The 22415-nt window shown below is 39.6% G+C and overlaps 1 protein-coding gene across 2 annotated transcripts in view; it reads right to left on the reverse strand.

Moving 5' to 3' along the window:
- The window catches only part of ARHGEF9 (Cdc42 guanine nucleotide exchange factor 9), a 423137-nt gene that overhangs the window by 97623 nt on the left and 303099 nt on the right, over positions 1 to 22415 (reverse strand). For both annotated transcript variants that reach the window (XM_077285097.1, XM_077285099.1), the window contains one exon: positions 21358 to 21549. In XM_077285097.1, coding sequence (XP_077141212.1) covers positions 21358 to 21549 — 192 coding nt within the window. The remainder of the gene's footprint in view (positions 1 to 21357; positions 21550 to 22415) is intronic.

Below are 22415 nucleotides of genomic sequence, written 5' to 3' on the forward strand. Positions count from 1 at the left end.
CAATCGTGAAATGAAGAGGATCCAACTCTAAAACTGGATCCTCTTCATTTCACGTCACAGATAATGGTCAATCCCTTTGACATGTTCCATACTAACAATAAGTAGTGAAAATACATGATAAGGCATCAAATGTGCCCCATTGATGCTTTACTAAATGAAGTTTTCACATTCTCTTCTCAATTATTTGCACAATTCCGTTTTACACAGCTCTCTTTCTACAACAAAGTTTTACACAACAAAGTTGAATTTCTGCATAAACGTTTTAGAGGGTTTGCATGTGCAGGAGTTCTAAAAGGGTTTAATGCTATAGATTAACTGCTGTCATTTTTTTTCAGAGTATCACACAGTACAAAATTAAGAGAAGCGACAAAGCAATAGTTATTCATCATATCTCTTTCGTCATGTTATAATGTGTTGTTTAAGCTTTATCATGTCCTTAGGGGGTGAAGCCTGGCAAGAGCTTGAAGACTTATAAAACTACTTAATACTGAAAGTATCCGCTATGCTTTATAACTCTTTTATTTACAATGTTAATATATTTGGACATTTAGCTGAGAATGTCCCATACAAAGAATAGGGAACAGAAACAATGGTTGTCCCTAAGGCATAGGACATGGTTAGAAAATGAATACATTTTAACTCTGCATATCACATCTTGTTTAAACCTTGGAGATAATTATTCTCACTGAATTCACCTTTTACATCTCGAGGGAGAATGGGATTGTGAATTATTAGCTTTTATCGCAACTAAAATTGAATGGCATAATATCGGTTTCATGACACCAGGGAATGTAAGATTTGTCATCTCTTTTGAAGTGCATTTCTATTTTATTTTTTACTTTACTCTTTTACTTTTTAACTGTGCATTCATTGTTAAATATAAATCAATCTAACATAAGAAGTGTTTTTAAATGGAATCTGTCTCCCGATTTATGTTGCCCTTTCTGCATGGCGTAGTGACAAAGAACCAGATTCCAGTGCAGTTCTACTGTCAGTCCTTTTCATTAAATCCCACATTATCTTCTGCAGCCCTGGAGTCCTGTCCAGTATATGTATGTTCGGCTTAGTCCCTGATATTCAGGGACTGTGGTCCCCCATCCATCCTTAATTTATTAAGAGGGGTGGGGCTTTGGTCATTAGGTATTCCCCCGTTGTACCTCTGTAGGGCAAGATTTAATTTAGTAAGAAAGGTAACCCATGTAGACATCTACTATTTGCTTGAAAATCTGAACTTCACATCTTGGCATACATCACCCTAAATATCACGGAAATGGAACTATTCACTATATTCATTAGAAATCAGCGAATATGAACTTAAAAGCTTGAGGTTCGCACCTGACAGTTGGTCTCTGGTGCTAAATGCCAAACATGGACTTCTCCCGGAAGTCCGTTTCAATGTTCCAAGTTCCGGGGGGAGTCCATTGCACAGAGAGAGAATATTTTCCATTCCAAAGGTTCGGGTCCACATTGTTTTCAATGGGGTTCAGGTTCAGGTACTGTCCTGAAACCCGAACTAAACTTTGGAATTAAGTTTGGGTCGGGTATCAGAACCCAAACTTCCACGGGTCCGCTCATCCCTATTCATTATTAGTCTTATTAAATATAATATTAATGCGTTTATAGTAAAATAATTAATATGGGGACAATTGGATGAGTTATAAGGCTGTATACTGAACATGAATTTTCTACGGCAGCTCATGTAATCTATGATTTGTCATCAAGGCATTCAAGTGGCAAATGTAGAAAAAAACCTTATAAAATAAACATGGCATCTTTGTTTCCCATCTCATAACATCTTTCTCCTATTATAGTGCATGTATATAGAGGGATATTAACAATATACATACTACGAAAACTGGTGAAGGAAATAGCGCAAAAAAATAGGGTTTTATCTGAGAGATAAATGGTTATTACAAAGGATTGCACTCACCAACCGTAGCTGAAATCAAGCATTGAGAATATTCACTGCAGCAGATCCATGGGTCCAAGAAGGACCGGCCGTTAAGTATAAGATTAGGGAAAACGTGGTCCTGTTCTGCGCTGCTGAATCACTGAACTCCAGACATATTAATAATTGTAGTTTTTATTGATTTCGTTTCAGAGTTTCACAAACAGACAAACAGTTCAAACATCAGTTCAAAAATCGGCGCCAATATGGTGACCTGATGAGCAATGTCAAAGTTCATTCACAAGACACCTGATAGATCCATGAAGAGAGAGACTTGTGGTGTTTTCCCAAAAACAGATTAAAAACTATAGAAAATGCTGATAATTAAAATAATATTCGTGCTTTTATTATTATTCCAGGAGGATTTAATACCGAAAAGAACAAAAAAACGAAAAAAGGGGGATGAGAATTGACGATCTGCAAAGGAACACAACAGTAGGGAAACATCATACGATGCAGCCACAATCAAGACACATCTAAGAAGAGTTCCACCAAGAAATCCATATGGACACGATATCATATTAAAAAAATAAATACATGATATGATATAGTGTTAAATCCTCCTGAAATCATTTTAATTATCAGCATTTTCTATAGTTTTTAATCTGTTTTTGGGAAAACACCACATGTCTCTCTCATCATGGGTCTATCAGGTGTCCTGTCAATGAACCTTGACATTGCTCATCAGGTGACCATATTGGCGCCGATTTTTGAACTGATGTTTGAACTGTTTGTCTATTTAGAGTCTTCTGTTATTTGTATTGACACATTCTTATGGTATTTCCTGATGAAGGAGTTCTGTGAAACTCTGAAATGTGTTGAATAAAAAATACAGTTATTAATACGCCTGGACTTCAGTGATTCATCAGCGCAGAACAGGACCACCTTTTCCCTAATTTTAACAATATACATACCGTGAGTTAAATACCCTGTTGTGTGGGCATCTATTAGGTTCAGTATAATTTACATGACGAGACCTATCCAGGGACCTCTAGTACTCTGTAACTTTAATGCAATATAAATAATAAAAGCTAACTAATGACACGAGGAATCTACAAAGTGCTTTATGGAAGCAAAACAGTTGTAATCAGGAACTTGGTCCCATGAAGTTTTCCTTTTTTACTTAGACATGAGAAAATGTTATGGAAACTAGAGCCTGCAAGCTAAGAGGAACGGTCCTCAGCATACGCACCAGCAAGACCTCCAGAGATGAAACAGGAGGCAGAAAAATCCGGCGGCACAACACGCTCAAAGTTATTATATACAGCTCTGGCAAAAATTAAGAGACCACAACATCAAAACCCCGTCATAGGCAGCCCAATCCCCAGACCTGAACCGCAATGAAAACCTCTGGACGGTAATAAAGAGGATGATGGATAGTCACAAGCCATCAAACAAAGAAGAACTGCTTACATTTTTGCGCCAGAAGCAGTGTGAAAGACTGGTGGAAAGCATGCCAAGACGCATGAAAGCTGTGATTAAAAATCATGGTTATTCCACAAAATATTGATTTCTCTTCCTGAGTTAAAACATTCGTATTGTTGTTTCTAAATGATTATGAACTTGTTTTCTTTGCATTATTTGAGGTCTGAAAGCACTGTTTTTTTAAAAAATTTTGACCATTTCTCCTTTTCAGAAAAAAATATACAAAATTTATATACATATGTAGAGTGAGCCTCTTAAATTTCAATGACACTAATCCATGGAAAATATTCATCATTTTAACAATTTGGAATGACATTCAGAATGTACTGAAATTGATATATAAACTGAAAAATTCTTAAGGCGGTCATGGAGTCTTATTTCACTATTCATTTCATTATACACTCACCGGCCACTTTATTAGGTACACCTGTCCAACTTCTTGTTAACACTTAATTTCTAATCAGCCAATCACATGGCGGCAACTCAGTGCATTTAGGCATGTAGACATGGTCAAGACAATCTCCTGCAGTTCAAACCGAGCATCAGTATGGGGAAGAAAGGTGATTTGAGTGCCTTTGAACGTGGCATGGTTGTTGGTGCCAGAAGGGCTGGTCTGAGTATTTCAGAAACTGCTGATCTACTGGGATTTTCACGCACAACCATCTCTAGGGTTTACAGAGAATGGTCCGAAAAAGAAAAAAAATCCAGTGAGCGGCAGTTCTGTGGGCGGAAATGCCTTGATGATGCCAGAGGTCAGAGGAGAATGGGCAGACTGGTTCGAGCTGATAGAAAGGCAACAGTGACTCAAATCGCCACCCGTTACAACCAAGGTAGGCCTAAGAGCATCTCTGAACGCACAGTGCGTCGAACTTTGAGGCAGATGGGCTACAGCAGCAGAAGACCACACCGGGTACCACTCCTTTCAGCTAAGAACAGGAAACTGAGGCTACAATTTGTACAAGCTCATCGAAATTGGACAGTAGAAGATTGGAAAAACGTTGCTTGGTCTGATGAGTCTCGATTTCTGCTGCGACATTCGGATGGTAGGGTCAGAATTTGGCGTAAACAACATGAAAGCATGGATCCATCCTGCCTTGTATGGAGCATCTTTGGGATGTGCAGCCGACAAATCTGCGGCAACTGTGTGATGCCATCATGTCAATATGGACCAAAATCTCTGAGGAATGCTTCCAGCACCTTGTTGAATCTATGCCACGAAGAATTGAGGCAGTTCTGAAGGCAAAAGGGGGTCCAACCCGTTACTAGCATGGTGTACCTAATAAAGTGGCCGGTGAGTGTACTATCTACAGTAAAAATATTTTAATTCAGAAAAAAAGTACAAAAATAAATAACTAACTTTAAGGGGTTCAGTTATTATTGCTTTTTCTCCAATTACTTTCAGTAAAATGCAATTTTTTTGGAAAGTAGTGTTATGACAGGCACCAAAATTAGCAAACACTTGCAATACATTTCTGTTGTTTTTCACCTTATCTGACTGTTTTCTATTTAGTTGGTGAAAGTGGTTATAGTTTAAGGCAAATTATGATTTTAGATATATTTAACTTCTGTGACTTAAAAAAAAAAAAATCACCAAATCACTCTAATAGGAGGCTGGCAAAGAACCATAATGGTTGTAGACAGAAGTGTTTTGGTTTTTGATGGGACAAAATTTTAAATGTCCTGAAAAATTTTGTACATTTGGTTCAAAAACCAATAACTTTGAATTTATCTCTAACTCTGAAAAAGGAGTTTTAAAATGTCCCTGATAACACATGAGCCCCTAAATCTGATGATACAACAATTTTTTTTATTCATAAAAGAAATATCCAGATTGGTGTTCGTAATACTTTTCCTTCTACTTTTGGATGCACTTGCATTTGGTAGATTGTACAGAAGATGTTGAATGTTTTTGTAACCAAGGAAAGAATGATAAATGGGAAGAATATTGAGATGTTTGAATGTAAACTGGTGTCAGACACATTAATATTTGATTTTTGGTAAGAGAGAAGAGTTGTGGAAAATGGCAACGGATCAGTGATGTCAGCAGTATGACATGTGACTACTGAGATCAGTGCTGAGTCAGCTTGAAAACTAAAAAAAACAGCATTGATCTGGAGCATATGCACTGGATAAATACATTGAATATTTTTTTTTATTGTTGAGCATTTACTGCTCTTTTTCTTCAGTAGTTGGAAAACTGCTTTAGGGATTTCATCATTAAACATAAACTTTGACTTGATCAGCAAAACTTTAGTTTTAGCGTGAGCTTTGAAAGAGGAATCTCACTAGTACCAGATATAAATGAATGTAATATACTCTAGCAACCTTTATATCCTTTATCCCATACCTTAAGAAGGTTTTATTCCTTTGGCAATTTGCATACAAAAGAAGCTGTTTAGCATGCAAATCAACCCTGGTAGTTTGTTAAATAAAGTCTAACCAAAATGCTCCACACCTGCCCTCTCTGCCCATAAGACACACTGTTACTCAGTACAAAATTATAATGCTGAGCTGCATCAACCATTCTCCAAAGGTGACTGCAAGGAGGCAGGTGATGATTCTTCTACAAGCCTTAAAATATAAAACTTGTACATTTCTATATATCCACAATAGACCAAAGTAAATATTCAAATATGTATGTGCAAAAATGAGCATGACGGCCATTATTTAGGGCAGAGTCTGGCAGCTTTATAAATCGAAGCGAGATTGGATTGGAGATTGGCCGGCAGCTCAACCGACCTATAGAAATACATGCAGCTGCTGCTCAGGTTGGGAGACCCACCAGCCAGCCCATGAATTGCTTTCCGATCTCATTTCGATTTATATGGCCATATGACTCTGCCTTTAAAGACCTATTTATTTCAACCAGTTGCATTTTTTCCATCAAGTTCACCAGTTCAGTCAAGTCCATAGATGAATCACTGAAAAAGAAACATTTGGAAATGATAAAAAGAGCACCGCTTTAGGTTAAAGATGAGGTTGTCCACTGCTTTATTATTGATGACCCATCGATAAGTCAGTTGGAGGCACGACAGCCAGTAACCCCACTAATCAGCTGTTCTCGGTGTTGGTTGTCGCTGGCTGAAATGCTCAATTGCGGAGCTGCCCCGTCTTCTGATAGTGGCCATGGCAGGGTGCTGCACATCCACCTCTGATTCAAATTAATAATACCCTGCCGTTGCCACTATCAGAAGGCGGAGCGGCTTCGCAATTGACCATTGGCGACTGTGGCCGTTGACACAGAGAACAGCTGATCGGTAGGGTGCCGGGTGTCAGAGCCCGACCGATCAGACATTGATGACTTATCCTATGGATAGGATGGATGGGTCATCAATGATAAGGTAGTGGACAACCTCTTTAACTTCCTATGATGAGTTTGGTCAGTTTTTGATGCTGTATATTTTCACTGTGCAATAAATGCAAGATTTATAGAAATCTCATGCCCACTGTAGATTTTTGTACATTGCAGAAACTGATCTGTGGTACATTTTTTTTTTATATCTGTCAACATGTCAATTTCTCTTGTGGGTAATCTGAGTGTTATGCATGGATTTTCCCAATAGACTTGCCTTAGACACAGAAAATCAACTTGTAAAAAATGCATGTAATCCACATTTGACTGCATCAATAACGTTTTGTCAAAGCCAAAAAACAAACAATATCAAACAAAAAGCAGTTTTATTTAAAACATGACTAAATACAATCAGAAAAAAAATTTGCAGCGTTAAAAACGTGAAAACAAAGCATATAAGAAAATGCACTTAAAAACGTAATGGAAAAAAAAGGCACGCAAACTAATTTACCTAGTAGGTGCAAACATGCTGCAAAAATGTACAACATCAAAAAACTTAGCAAATTCTGTGGGAGTGTAGACTTAAAGGCTTTAGCACCTCAATTACTACAATGGGTTTCTACCTTGATGTCAATACTTTTTTAGAATTTGTAAGGGAAACCTTCTCATATGGCCAGGGTCACACAACAGTATTTTCTCTCCTTCAAGAGAATTTGGACGATTATGCTAACTACACAGTGTGATTACATTTTTTTAGATGTGTTGAAAATGGAAAAAAAAATCTCCATTTTGTCAATTCATGAAAATCAGACTGTACTCAGATAGCATTCAAGTCCAGTCCAATGTTTTCCACGGACTCATTGGCTTGCATGGCCGAGTGCATTCCATATATCGGACGAAAATCGAGCATGCTGAGATTTTTTCCTCGAACATATGCATGGCCCTATAAAATAACATTGCACGAGTGCGCTTTGATGATCTGTCAGATCACACTTGGACCAAAACTACTCTGGTAGTTTTGACCCAGCATCGTCATCATGGTTTGCTCCTAGAATTAGAGATGAGCACCTCAATTCATCGTCCCCCGGTACAGTGTCCAAGTCAGTGTGGTACCTGGCAACTAGATGGGAGTCTTGCAAATCTTTTACTTCCTGCAAGTTATTTCAGTGACCACTGTGGTTTTTTTTATCACTTTCACAGGATTGAAAATGTTGCCAGAGGCAAAGGAGGCCAATTGTAACCTGCATTTAGTAGTACTACTGCCCGGATGAATGGTGCCAGTGGTGGTTCTTCTGCTGCTGCGAGAAGCTCTTCCATTCTTAGGGTAAGTTCACACAGGGCGCTTTTGATGCATTTTTTTCTGCAGCAAAACCTGATCATCTTGTCAGGAAAGAAGCCGAGCCAAAAACGCAGGTTTAGGTGCATTTTTGGTGCATTTTTTTCATGCGTTTTTTTTTCTTTTTGTGCATGCCAATAAAGTTGAGTGCACACAGAGAAAAAAAAACTTCCTGTAGATAGATAGAATGAATAGATAGATTGATAGAATAGATAGAATATATAGATTACCTGCGGTAACCCCTTCCCTGGCATTTTCCCATGGTGCAGAGGTTACCTCAGGTCAGGCTGTGAGGGAGCACAGGCTCGGTGATGTCACCGCTCGTTACTGAGCCTGCGCCCGCTGTGTCTCATTCATTCCCCAGTAGCTTACAGCCGGGAGTGGCCGCATTAGCAGCGCTCCCGGGTGTAGCTTTATCTCCCCCAGATACTGCGTGGGACACTCGTTATATCAGACTACGACGGATCAGGGAGTATACTTTTGTTTTTTTATTTTATTTTTATTTCAGAAGATCGATGGCTTCGCTTGGAATGGCAGAATAATAAAATGGTAAAACTGTGTGGTGTTTTATTTAATTAAAATACTTTTTTTCTGCATGTGTGTGTTTATTTAACCCTTTAACTACTATAGGATTAGTAATGGATAGGTGTCTCTTTGAAGCCTCTCCATTACTAAGTTGGCTTAATGTCACCTTTCAATAGGAAGGTGACATTAACCCCTCATTACTCCACTTGCCACTGCTACAGGGCAAGTGGGAAGAGCCAGGGAAAGCGCCAGAATTAGTGCATCTAATAGATGGACCTTTTCTGGGCAGCTGTGGGCTGCTATTTTTAGACTGGGGGGCCTATATCAATGGCCCCTTACCAGCCTGAGAATACCAGTCCCCAGCTGTGAGCTTTAGCAACGCTGGTTGTCAAAAATGGGGGGACCCCACACCGTTTTTTTAAATTATTTATTTAAATAATTTTTTTTAAAAAGCATGAGGACCCCTCTATTCTTGATAACTAGCCCTGCTGAAGCTGACAGCTGGGGGTTGCAGCACCCAGCTGTGAGTTTTGTCTGGCTGTTATCAAAAATAGGGGGGAACCCACGCCATTTTCTTTTTATTATTTATTTATAGCACAGGAGCGGCAGATGAAAACTCCCATCCACCGCTCCTGCTCTCACTGTAATTAGTGGCTGTAGGTGTCAGATGATGGGATCAGTAGTCCCATCAGCTGACACCAGTGACCGGAGGTAAAGGTTATACCTCCAATCACAGCTGAGCGCTCCAGCTGTCTTCTGACAGCGTGGGACCCGCAGGTCTCTGACTGGCAGGAAGGATTTCCCCGCTGATCAGAAGCAGTGTTTGCCGCGCTGTCATGCATATGACAGCGTGTCAAACACTGTAATGTCGAACCCCCCATTCAAATGTAAATGGGGTTCGAGTCCGCTCTGCTGGATGAAGGGCTGCATGGACACATCATGCAGCCTGCCGTCTAGATGTAGCAGAGCCGAGTGTGACCTCACATCTGGCTGTCCTTGACTTTTCTGCAGCAAATACGCTGCAAGAAAAGTCAACCTGCATATTTGCAGTGTTTTTTCAGCATCCATTTCAAGTCAATGGGTGGAAAACACTGAAAAGACACTGGAAAAACGCTGAAAGAAGTGACATGCTCTATTTCCAAAAAAGGCAGCAAAAGCACAAAATACTGATCAAACAAAAAACCAATGTGTGTGCATGAGATTTCTGAAATCTCAAAGGCTTTGCTGGTACTGTTAAAAGCAGCTGAAAATTAGCATAAAAAAGCAGCAAAAAAAACGCAGTAAAAATCCCCTGTGTGAACTTACTCTTAGTTGTTGTATATATTTTTTTCTATTACACTACCCCGTCAATTGCCACTTTTTCTTATACCATACAATTTATATAACACTATAATTAACTTTTGACAATTTTTTCAACCTCAATTATTCAACTTTTGTCAAAAAGGATGTAATAAGAAATCCTAGATAGGTAGTTACATGTATAGAAGGACTTCGTATAGGTGTGGCATTTACAATTGTCAAATTGGACTAGTAAAACAGGTGTGCAAGAACAGACATGGACAGTTAAAGAAAACCTGTCAGCTGATACATGCTGCCCAAACCGTGGGCAGCATGTATCGGCCACTGGCTGTAGTATCCTAGCCAGGTATGTTTGTCTCTGAAACCTGCCGTGTTCCAGAGAAAAACACACTTTTTCCAGAGAAAAGCACATTCTGCCCACGGTTTGTGCAGCATGTATCAGCTGACAGGTTGCCTGTACATGTCTACTCTTTATTTTTTTCCAGTTCTTCAAACAAATTCAACAGCCTTCCCAAAAACTACAAAATAAGATATGCTAGATAGGTATGAGTCTAAAAACACAACACCAACATTGTTTGCAATATACACATTGTGAGGTAGACGGACCAATGATTCTCTATGGGCAGCTCCTATCTGCAGTATATTTCGCAGCTGTATTTTACTGACTGAGAAAATTGCAGCATGCTGCGTTTGTCAGCGTATTGCGCAAGAAATCCGCCAATGAAAGTCTATGGGGGAGAGAAAAATACAGATTACACACGGACCATCAGTGTGACTTACGAGAAATACGCAGCGGTGTTCTATAGAAAAGCCGGCAATTCAGCGCGGTGTACAGTAAAATCACACTGACAGAATAGAATAGATAGAATAAATGTCTACACATAGCATAGGTATATACTGTATATATATATATATATATATATATATATATATATATATATATATATCATTGAGATATTGAGACACACATATATATATATTTATATTTAATACAGCATTAGATAGCTTAAAAGCTAGTAATTCAATTTCCGGCTTTTGCTATCTCCTTATCAAACCCGACAGGAAATGAGACATGGTTTATATACAGTAAACCATTTTATATCCCTTATTTTTTTACATATTCCTCACTGCTAATGTTAGAAGTGTCTGTGTGCAAAATTTGGTGGCTCTAGGTGTTAAAATAAAGGGTTAAATCACGGAAAAAACTGGCGTGGGCTCCCGTGCAATTTTCTCCTCCAGAGTGGGAAAGCCAGTGACTGACGGCAGATATTAATAGCCTAGAGAGGGACCATGGTTATTGCTCCCCCCTGGCTAAAAACATCTGCCCCAGCCACCCCAGAAAAGGCACATCTGTAAGATGCGCCTATTCTGGTACTTAGCCACTCTCTTCCCACTCCCGAGTAGCGGTGGGATATGGGGTAATAAGGGGTCAATGTCACCTTGCTAATGTAAGGTGACATTAAGCCTGGTTAATAATGGAGAGATGTCAATAAGACACCTATCCATTATTAATCCAATAGTAATAAAGGGTTAATAATACGCACACACATTATGAATAAAGTATTTTAATGAAATAAATACACACGGGGTTTAAAAATCTTTATTGTACGCTTAATCCACCTGAAGACCCTCGTTCTGTAAAAAAAGAAAACAACAAAATCCCATACCTTTCTGGAGACCAGTTATGTCCCACGCTGTAAATCCATCTGAAGGGGTTAAATTTACATTCAGGAGCCTGCTAGTGCAGCTGTTGCTCCTGGTTGTAAAAACTGGGGAATGAATGGAATGCAGGGGAACGTAGCATCGTAGATTTGAGGTGCTGCACCCCCTGCTGGCATAAACTCATAGGAACTCTAGCGTGGGAATTTTTCTGAATATTTTCCCACGCCAGAGTTCATATGAGTTTATGCCAGCAGGGGGCGTATCACTGCAAGTCTATGATGCTACGTTCCCCTGCATTCCATTCATTCCCCAGTTTTCACAACCAGGAGCAACAGCTGCATTACCAGGCTCCTGGTTGTAAATTTATTTAACCCCTTCAGATATGGTCTATGGTCGCCGGAAAGGTATGGGATATTGTTGTTTTTTTATTTTATTTTTTTTTACAGAACGAGGGTCGTCAGGTGGATTAAGCGTACAATAAAAATTTTAAAACTCCATGTGTGTATTTATTTCATTACAATACTTTATTCATAATGTGTGTGTGTATTATTAACCCTTTACTACTATTGGATTAATAATGGATAGGTGTCTTATTGACATCTCTCCATTATTAACCAGGCTTAATATCACCTTACATTAGCAAAGTGACATTAACCCTTTATTACCTCATATCCCACCACTACTCGGGAGTGGGAAGAGAGAGGCTAAGTGCCAGAATAGGCGCATCTTACAGATGTGCCTTTTCTGAGGTGGCTGGGGGCCGATGTTTTTAGCTGGGGGGGGCAATAACCATGGTCCCTCTCTAGGCTATTAATATCTGCCCTCAGTCACTGGCTTTCCCACTCTGGCGGAGAAAATTGTGCGGGAGCCCACGCCAGTTTTTTCCGTGATTTAACCCTTTATTTTAACACCTAGAGCCACCAAATTTTGCACACAGACACTTCAAACATTATTAGTGAGGAATATGTAAAAATATAACGGATATGAAATGGTTTACTGTATGTAAGCCATGTCTCATATCCTGTCGGGTTTGATAAGGATATAGCAAAAGCCGGCAATTGAATTACCGGCTTTTAAGCTATCTAGCGCTGTATTAAATATAAATATATATATATATATGTGTGTGTGTCTCAATTACATACAATATATATATGTATATATATATATATATATATATATATATTGTATATATAGACTGTATATATAGACTGTATATATGTTTTCAGGAATATTTGAGCCCATGGATCCATTCTATGTCCATTTTGCAAGCCAGTGATAAAATCTCGCCGTACGGATGCCATACGGATGCCATACGGATAATTTTTAGAGAAAAAAATTGCATCCTTGCGTTGAATACAGATCACTGTTCAGGAACTTTTCTGCTTATTATGCCTGTAAAAAACGGACCGTATTTCCCTACGCTAAGTGTGACGCCGGCCTTAAATGTCTGGACTTTGGCAAATTTTATTTTTCATCTTTAACAAAATAGTTATTCATCACTGATTGAACAAGAAATGAAAAAATCCAGCACAGCCACTTGTGACAAACAAGCACACTGTCAGACATTGATTTCAGATTTTTTTCTGTAAAAACGACTGTGCAGTCTCGCTTCTGCTTTCTAGTGCATTAAGAATGAAGATAAAAAATGTAGTTGTAATTGTAATTAGAATGCAGCCGGACAGATGCCTGCTACACTAGATCACTGATCAATCACACTGAGCATGGCACACCTGCTGGAACAACTCCTATCTCTTGCTCTCCCCTTATCAATTGAATCTCTGTATTACTCACAACTAATGCTTTCATCTTTTTCACTATTGCAGTTGTACATAATGTTACTGGAGTAATTTTTCAATGTTTTAGGGCTTTCTCTTTCTATCTCTATTGCTGACCTGTGAGCTTTGACAAACTCTCACTATTTCTAATCACGCTAAAATGGCAGCTGCATTGCCTGCTTAGGCTTTTAAACAGACTATGATAGTCTATCCTGATTGGTTGCTGTATACAATATGATGTGATAATAAGAGGGCATTATAGTCACTCCTGAGGTCATGTCAGCCTTCTGTGACTGATGCAATCTTCTGCAATGTGTTAAAAAGGCAGCAGGTATTGTTTTGGTGATTTGCGCAAATCGAAACACAAATTGTTTACCTTTGTCGAAATTTCCAAAAAACTTGATAAACACTTAAAAACTTAAAAAACTTAATAAAAACCTTCAAACTATTTTGAGCTTTATTAACAATATATACATCTAGCACGCTGGGTTAAAAATATACAAATATACGGCAAAATACTGTCCTACGTTTTCCCTGCCTACGTTCACCTGGTATATATATCGGTCTAATTTTACCATACGTAAAAGTGCAGTCAACTTAACTTTTCAATACAAGTAAAAAATATATATATATATATATATATATATATATATCACGTGCTGGTCTTGAGTCAATATGTATGACTAAGGGGGACTGATCAAACATTACCACTAAATAAAATGTCCCACCAGGATATGAACTACGAAAAATATAATCAAATTTGAAAAATTGATGTAAATAATTTCTTCATTCACATTCATAACTGGGAATCCATAGAGAAATCGCCTGTATTAATTACAGATTCATAATTATGTATGACGTCCAGCGACACGAGTTCAATAAATTAGACGTAAATAATTATTAAATAATTAACAAGAAGTAAAGTAGCCAAAATCTACCGTCAGAAATAATTTGAAGGTTTGCACGCTGCAATTCCACGGAGGCAGCTAGTAATGTACATGTATTGTAGGCGAGGGAGGATGGAGGGAGGATTCAGGGAAATGTACTTAGCCCTTATAAAACAATGTTAGACATATTATGTGCCTTGTGCCCCACTCTGCTCCGAGCGTTCTGACAAGCAGATGTTACAGAACTGTTTGCTCAGTAATAAATGAAATGGGCCTGCGGAAACTGACAGGCTGTCCACATCCAGTGCTAAGTACTATTCTATGTAGTCTCCGGGGAACGCTGAAAACTTTCATGATGTTAAGTGCTAAGTTTACTGAGCATGGGTATGAGAGATCACTATTTGTCAGCACCATTAAGATTGTACTACTGCAGTGTGCCTAGTTAAATGCCTGACTGTAAAGTAAAAGATGGAGCATATATGTCGAAAGAGTGACACTATACAAAAAGAGAAACTGTCCTTAATGGAAATCTGAATGCCCTTTAAAATAGTGCTATCTATGGCAAAAGTGATACTATTAGTGACTGGAGGTATTTTCATCCAAAAGTATTGATTCTAAAGGACACTACAATAATGTCCACTGGCACCTTATACAGTTGTGCTCAAAAATTTACATACCCCGGCAGAATTTTTGCTTTCTTGTCCTTTTTTTCAGAGAATATGAATGATAACACCAAAACTTTTTCTCTACTCATGGTTAGTGGTTGGGTGAAGTCATTTATTGTCAAACTACTGTGTTTTCTCTTTTTAAATCACAATGACAACCCAAAACATCCAAATGACCGTGATCAAACGTTCACATACCCTGGTGATTTTGGCCTGATAACATGCACCGAAGTTGACACAAATGGGTTTGACTGGCTACTAAAGGTAACATCCTCACCTGTGACCTGTTTGCTTGTAATCAGTGTGTGCATAAAAGCTGAGTGAGTTTGTGGGATCCAGACAGACTTGCATCCTTCATTCAGCCACTGACGTTTCTGGATTGTGAGTCATGGGGAAAGCAAAATAATTGTCAACGGATCTACAGGAAAAGCTAGTTGAACTGTATAAAACAGGAAAAGAATACAAAAAGATATCCAAGGAATTGATAATGCCAGTCAGCAGCGTTCAAACTGTGATTAGCAAACATAAAATCAGGGGCTCTCTAAAAACAAACCCACGGTCAGGTAGACCAACAAAATGTTGTACACAACTGCCAGGAAAATTGTTCGGGATGCAAAGAAAAACAAACAAATAACATCAGCGGAAATACTGGACTCTCTGAAAACTAGCGGTGTGACTGTTTCAAGATGTACAATAAGGAGGCACTAGAAGAAAAATGGTCCGCATGGTCGAGTCGCCCCAAGAAAGACATTACTGTGCAAATGCCACAAAGTATCTTGCCTACAATATGCAAAACAGCACAAGGTAATTTGGAGTGATGAGACCAAATTGAACTTTTTGGCCACAGCCGTAAACGTTACATTTGGAGAAAGGTCAACAAGGCCTATGATGAAAGGAACACCAATCCTACTGTAAAGCACAGAGGTGGATCACTGATGTTTTGAGGATGTGTGAGCTACAAAGGCACTGGAAACTTGGTCAAAGTTGAAGGAAAGATGAATGCAGCATGTTATCAGCAAATACTGGAGGCAAATTTGCACTCATCAGCCTGGAAGCTGCGCATGGGATGTACTTAGACATTCCAACATGACAACGATCCAAAACACAAGGTCAAATCGACCTGTCATTGGCTACAGCATAACAAAGTGAAGGTTCTGGAGTGGCCATCTCAGTCTACTGATCTCAATATCATTGAGCCACTCTGGGGAGACTTCTAGCGCGCAGTTCATGCTAGACAGCACAGGAATTTACAGGAACTGGAGGTTTTTAGCCAAGAAGAGTGGGCAGCTTTACCATCTGAGAAAATAAAAAATCTCATCCACAACTACCACAAAAGATTTCAAGCTGTCATTGATGTTAGAGGGGGCAATACACGATTTTAAGAAATAGGGTATGTGAACTTTTGATCAGGGTCATTTGGATGTTTTGGTTTGTCATTATGTTTTAAAAAGAGAAAACAAAGTATTTTAACAATAAATGGCTTCACCCAACCACTAACCATGAGTGGAGAAAAAGTTTTGGTGCTATCATTCATGCTCTCTGAAAAAAGGCCAAGAAAGCAAAAATTCTGCCAGGGTATGTAAACTTTTGAGCACAACTTTATCAGAAAACACAGAAAAAAACGTGGCAAAAATATAAAGTGTGAACACACCCTAAAAGTTACAGATTCGTCACGGATTTATTGTGAATTTGTCAGAGATTTGCAGCCAAATCCTAAGAAGAAATGTTGGGAACAATTTTGTGGAACGTACTAGGTGTAAAGGAACTAGTTACATCAGAAATAGTAATCAAGAGGTAAGCAGGTATTTTGAGTGCCACTGTAGCTTTAGATATCCCTGGGCTATGGACGTGAATCTTCCCAGAATAAGAAGATCTTATGCAGGTAGGAATTTTAGATTGTGAGCCTCAATGGAGACAGTGATGATGATGTATGTAAGGCGCTGCAGAATATGATGGAGCCACATGAGCAAAGCACAATAAATAAAAAGAGATGGCTGTTTCTTCCATATTGCAAATTATACTTACATTATTTACTCATGGAATTGCCATAGTGTGTGAACGAGTGCCTATCTCCATAAGTAAATGTTTGATAAAAGAGATCCCAGTTCTAACACCCGCAGTTTGTCAGAAGTGATGTGCCTTGTCTAGCATGATTCCACAGCAATTTACAATCACAATGGTTGGGAAGGAGCGGGAGCATGGCTGGTAGGCAGCATTTATGGAACATATTAAATCCATATTTATTGCCAGCGTAACAACTTATATTAAATGAGCAAAGTGCCTTCAAATTGAGCACAACGTCCCAAGGGTCCTCGTAAAGCAAACAGCATCAAAGATCCCTCTTTAATTTGATTGAATTTGCCTTATCAGCAGAAAGTGGGCCAGTTTTAAGCAACCTAACAGGAAGGCTTCACAGTTTAAGTCTGTTGGGATTTAGTGTACTTATTCCAAGAAGGGCTGAGCTCATTATATTTTAAGCTGTGAGTGACGTGATCCCAAAGGTTAACAACAAAAGACGAAAGTAATGTATATATTCAAAAAGGAAAGACAGAAAGAGGCCAGCAATGTCCATGCTCAAATTATCCTCCAAATAGCAGACCTGGAAAAAAATCTAATATAGAAAAGCCAGCGAAATATGAAGTGATGGGTGAGATAACACCCACTCAATATGACTGATTGGAAATATATGACACTGGCACTGTTCTTAGGAAATGAGGAGACCCACTGAGATGTATAGTGAAGCATTGTAGTCACCATTGAGGCTAAAGGTACCGTCACACTAGGCGATATCGCCAGCAATCCGTGACGTTGCAGCGACCTGGATGGCGATATCGCTGTATTTGACACGCAGCAGCGATCTGGATCCCGCTGTGAAATTGCTGGTCGCTGCTAGAAGGTCTGCACATTATTTGGTCGCTAGGTCGCCGTGTATCGCCGTGTTTGACAGCAAAAGCGACGATACCAGCGATATTTTACACTGGTAACCAGGGTAAACATCGGGTTACTAAGCGCAGGGCCGCGCTTAGTAACCCGATGTTTACCCTGGTTACCAGCGTAAAAGTTAACCCCTTAGTGACAGAGCCAAATTTTTGAAATCTGACCAGTGTCACTTTATGTGGTAATAACTCTGGAACACTTCAACAAATCCCGGTAATTTTGAGACTGTTTTTTCGTGACACATTATACTTTATGATAATGGTAAATTTAGGTCGATATGTTTTGTGTTTATTTATAAAAAATATCAGAAATTTGAGAAAAATGTTAAAAAATTAGCAATTTTCAAACTTTGAATGATTATCCCTTTAATCCAGATGGTCACACCACAGCAAAACATTCATAAATAACATTTCCCACATGTCTGCTTTACATCAGCACCATTTGTAAAATGTTATTTTATTTTCTTAGCATTTAGGAGGTTTAAAAATGTAGCAGCAATTTTTCATTTTTTCAAAGAAATTTTCAAAATGTATTTTTTTAGGGACTTATCCAGGTTTGAAGTGACTTTAGGGGTCTCATATATTGGGAAACCCCCAAAAGTTAAAGCATTTTAAAAACAGCACCCCCTGACATATTGAAAACTGCAGTCAGGTAGTTTATTAACCCTTCAGGTGCTTTACAGGAATTAATGTAAAGTGGTATGACAGAAATGAAAATGTGTATTTTTACCAACTAAATGGCCCTAACTTCTGAACAGATTACTATAGCCGGAAGACTCTAAGGCCACTATTTGGTTGTGAATTGCCATGGCAAACATCTGTACCACAAAATCATGATCTGAGAGCACCAGTTGGGATAAAAGGGAAGCCCCCACACTCTGTTAACCATTTATAATGATGTAGTCACTATTGACAGCAGCATCTAAGGGGTTAAACAGATTTGTCCGGTGCAAACACCGATCGTAGCTGATGCTGCAACTTGTCAGCAATAGTGTACAGCCCATAGCTGCTGGATTGTCACCTGTATGGGGAGGCTATTCTCTTATACCTCAGGTCAGTTAAAAGACGTATTGGCGGTCATTAAGGGGTTAAAAAAACAAACAGTACATACTCACCTGCGCGTCCCCCAGCCTCTGCTTCCTGACACTAAAGCGCCGGCCCTAAACTGAAAGTGAAAGCAACAGCGGTGACGTCACCGCTCTGCTGTTAGGGCCGGAGCTCAGTCAGCGTCAGGATGCAGAGGCTGGGGGACGCGCAGGTGAGCATGTACTGTTTGTTTTTTTAACTTTTACGCTGGTAACCAGGGTAAACATCGGGTTACTAAGCGCGGCCCTGCGCTTAGCAACCCGATGTTTACCCTGGTTACCCGGGGACCTCGGCATCGCTGGTCGCTGGAGAGCGGTCTGTGTGACAGCTCTCCAGCGACCACACAGCGACGCTGCAGCGATCGGCATTGCTGTCGCTATCGCTGCAGCGTCGCTTAGTGTGACGGTACCTTAAGAGCCATCACCGCAGTGTGTTTCCAAAGTCCTTGAAATTAGTTGTGCTGAAAGTACTAGAACAAATATTGCCAGTTGAGTTGAAGGTATTTTAGAAAGTCTCAAAATGGAACCTGTCTCCAGGTTTTCCCCATATAACATAGTAACATAGTTAGTAAGGCCGAAAAAAGACATTTGTCCATCCAGTTCAGCCTATATTCCATCATAATAAATCCCCAGATCTACGTCCTTCTACAGAACCTTATAATTGTATGATACAATATTGTTCTGCTCCAGGAAGACATCCAGGCCTCTCTTGAAACCCTCGACTGAGTTCGCCATCACCACCTCCTCAGGCAAGCAATTCCAGATTCTCACTGCCCTAACAGTAAAGAATCCTCTTCTATGTTGGTGGAAAAACCTTCTCTCCTCCAGACGCAAAGAATGCCCCCTTGTGCCCGTCACCTTCCTTGGTATAAACAGATCCTCAGCGAGATATTTGTATTGTCCCCTTATATACTTATACATGGTTATTAGATCGCCCCTCAATCGTCTTTTTTCTAGACTAAATAATCCTAATTTCGCTAATCGATCTGGGTATTGTAGTTCTCCCATCCCCTTTATTAATTTTGTTGCCCTCCTTTGTACTCTCTCTAGTTCCATTATATCCTTCCTGAGCACCGGTGCCCAAAACTGGACACAGTACTCCATGTGCGGTCTAACTAGGGATTTGTACAGAGGCAGTATAATGCTCTCATCATGTGTATCCAGACCTCTTTTAATGCACCCCATGATCCTGTTTGCCTTGGCAGCTGCTGCCTGGCACTGGCTGCTCCAGGTAAGTTTATCATTAACTAGGATCCCCAAGTCCTTCTCCCTGTCAGATTTACCCAGTGGTTTCCTGTTCAGTGTGTAGTGGTGATATTGATTCCTTCTTCCCATGTGTATAACCTTACATTTATCATTGTTAAACCTCATCTGCCACCTTTCAGCCCAAGTTTCCAACTTATCCAGATCCATCTGTAGCAGAATACTATCTTCTCTTGTATTAACTGCTTTACATAGTTTTGTATCATCTGCAAATATCAATATTTTACTGTGTAAGCCTTCTACCAGATCATTAATGAATATGTTGAAGAGAACAGGTCCCAATACCGACCCCTGCGGTACCCCACTGGTCACAGCAACCCAGTTAGAGACTATACCATTTATAACCACCCTCTGCTTTCTATCACTAAGCCAGTTACTAACCCATTTACACACATTTTCCCCTAGACCAAGCATTCTCATTTTGTGTACCAACCTCTTGTGCGGCACGGTATCAAGTGCTTTGGAAAAATCGAGATATACCACGTCCAATGACTCACCGTGGTCCAGCCTATAGCTTACCTCTTCATAAAAACTGATTAGATTGGTTTGACAGGAGCGATTTCTCATAAACCCATGCTGATATGGAGTTAAACAGTTATTCTCATTCTCATATAAAGTACGACCACCACCATTAAGGCCTCTTTTACAGCATACCAGTCCCCAATCCACTCTGCACCAAAAAAATACCTTTCATTGTACCCACAGACCGCACAGTCGGTCTGATGAGCATCTCTGGTCTTGATCCAGCACTTCCTCTCTTCCTACATTTGCCGTCCTCCTTCCCTGCTACATGTGGATGATGCGTCCTACATCACCACACAGTTTCTGACCCCCAATTGCGCTCTTCTCTGAGAGGCAGAGCAAAGTGCAGTAGTACGCATGCGCCACCTTTACTTTTGGGTTATCAGCGATCTTTGGCCTTTTCCGGCGCATGTTCACTACATTACTTTGCTCTAACTTGACAGAGCAGAGAGAAGTACGCCTGAGCAGGACCACTATTGGGGGACACTGTGTGGCTGACGTAGGATGCGTCATCCACACAAAGCAGAGAAAGACAGCGGCAAATATAGGAAGAGAGGAGGATCAGAACCAGAGATGGCCATCGGACCGGACCGCACCATCTTTGGGTTTAATAAAAGGTGTTTTTTTGAGATCTGCAAAAAGAATTACTTTTTTACTGAATTCTAGAATGATGTAAAAGAGGCCTTAATGGTGGCCGCACTTGGTGGCAGGTTCCATTTCAATGGTAGCAGCCTTACCTCACATATATCTTTCAAGTGCTTGATGTAGTGGCGTTCTGTGCTCATGATTTCATTGATGACATTGGCTCTCATCTGATCCCGGTTCTGAAGGGTCCTGCCAATACAGAGGCAGTCGGATGTTGGGTCCAGATGCCCATTCTGCACTTCGCTGGTGCCTTCTTCCACGCCATCTTCTTGGTTTACCCAGAGCTGTTATGAAACATAAGGGTGTCAATAGGCAATAAAAAAGAAGGCTTGAGTTGTCAAATGTGCAGGATTGGTATTACATAACTGAATTCAGCAGTTTAACTCTTCGTATTGCCATAAAGGTTCAAAGCTCATAGCATTGTCATATGTATGAGTCTTAACATAGCCTTCTATAATAATTTACCTGCTGAAAAGTCAAAAATTAATGTTTGCCACATAATCACCAATTGATTTCTTTTCGATGAGGGAATGCTTGGAAAATAAATGAATACCCACAACCCGAGAAAAAAGAATGGTAAAACTAATACAACCTCTAAGAACTTCTCAAAAATGTATACGTAAGTCAATAATAATAGATGATTTTTCATAAACATTATAAAAATACCAAATAATTGTGATATTTTTTCCTAAAAGCATTTCTTCCAAAGGGAAATTCCTCTGTAATATAGCTCAGTATGGAGGGACTACAGATTTAGGAAAGGATACCTTGACTCAGATAACACATCAGTGGGATATCACGGCACAAAAAAGGGTAGACACCTAACTTGAGAGTGGTCAATGGCTTGTGCAATATTTAGTTATCCTTCTGAGATCACAAGTTATGAAGATGGTGCGTTGCGAGTCCAGATAGGGAGTTTCTGTGCCACCGTACAGAATCTGTGCACACCGCTCTACGAGTCTAACGTGAATGAGATCTGATGAAACACTGTACTCTGCAATGCTACATAAGAATAAGATTGTCTATATTTAATTTGTCATTCATTCTATTACAGAATGGATAACAAATATCATAGAAACTGTTTTGACAGATCACAAAAGTTGTCATCAGTCACATTGCTTTTTCCAATTGTAGCCCAATTACTTCAATA

The sequence above is a fragment of the Ranitomeya variabilis genome, chromosome 2 (assembly GCF_051348905.1).
Source record: "Ranitomeya variabilis isolate aRanVar5 chromosome 2, aRanVar5.hap1, whole genome shotgun sequence".
Lineage (NCBI taxonomy): Eukaryota > Metazoa > Chordata > Amphibia > Anura > Dendrobatidae > Ranitomeya > Ranitomeya variabilis.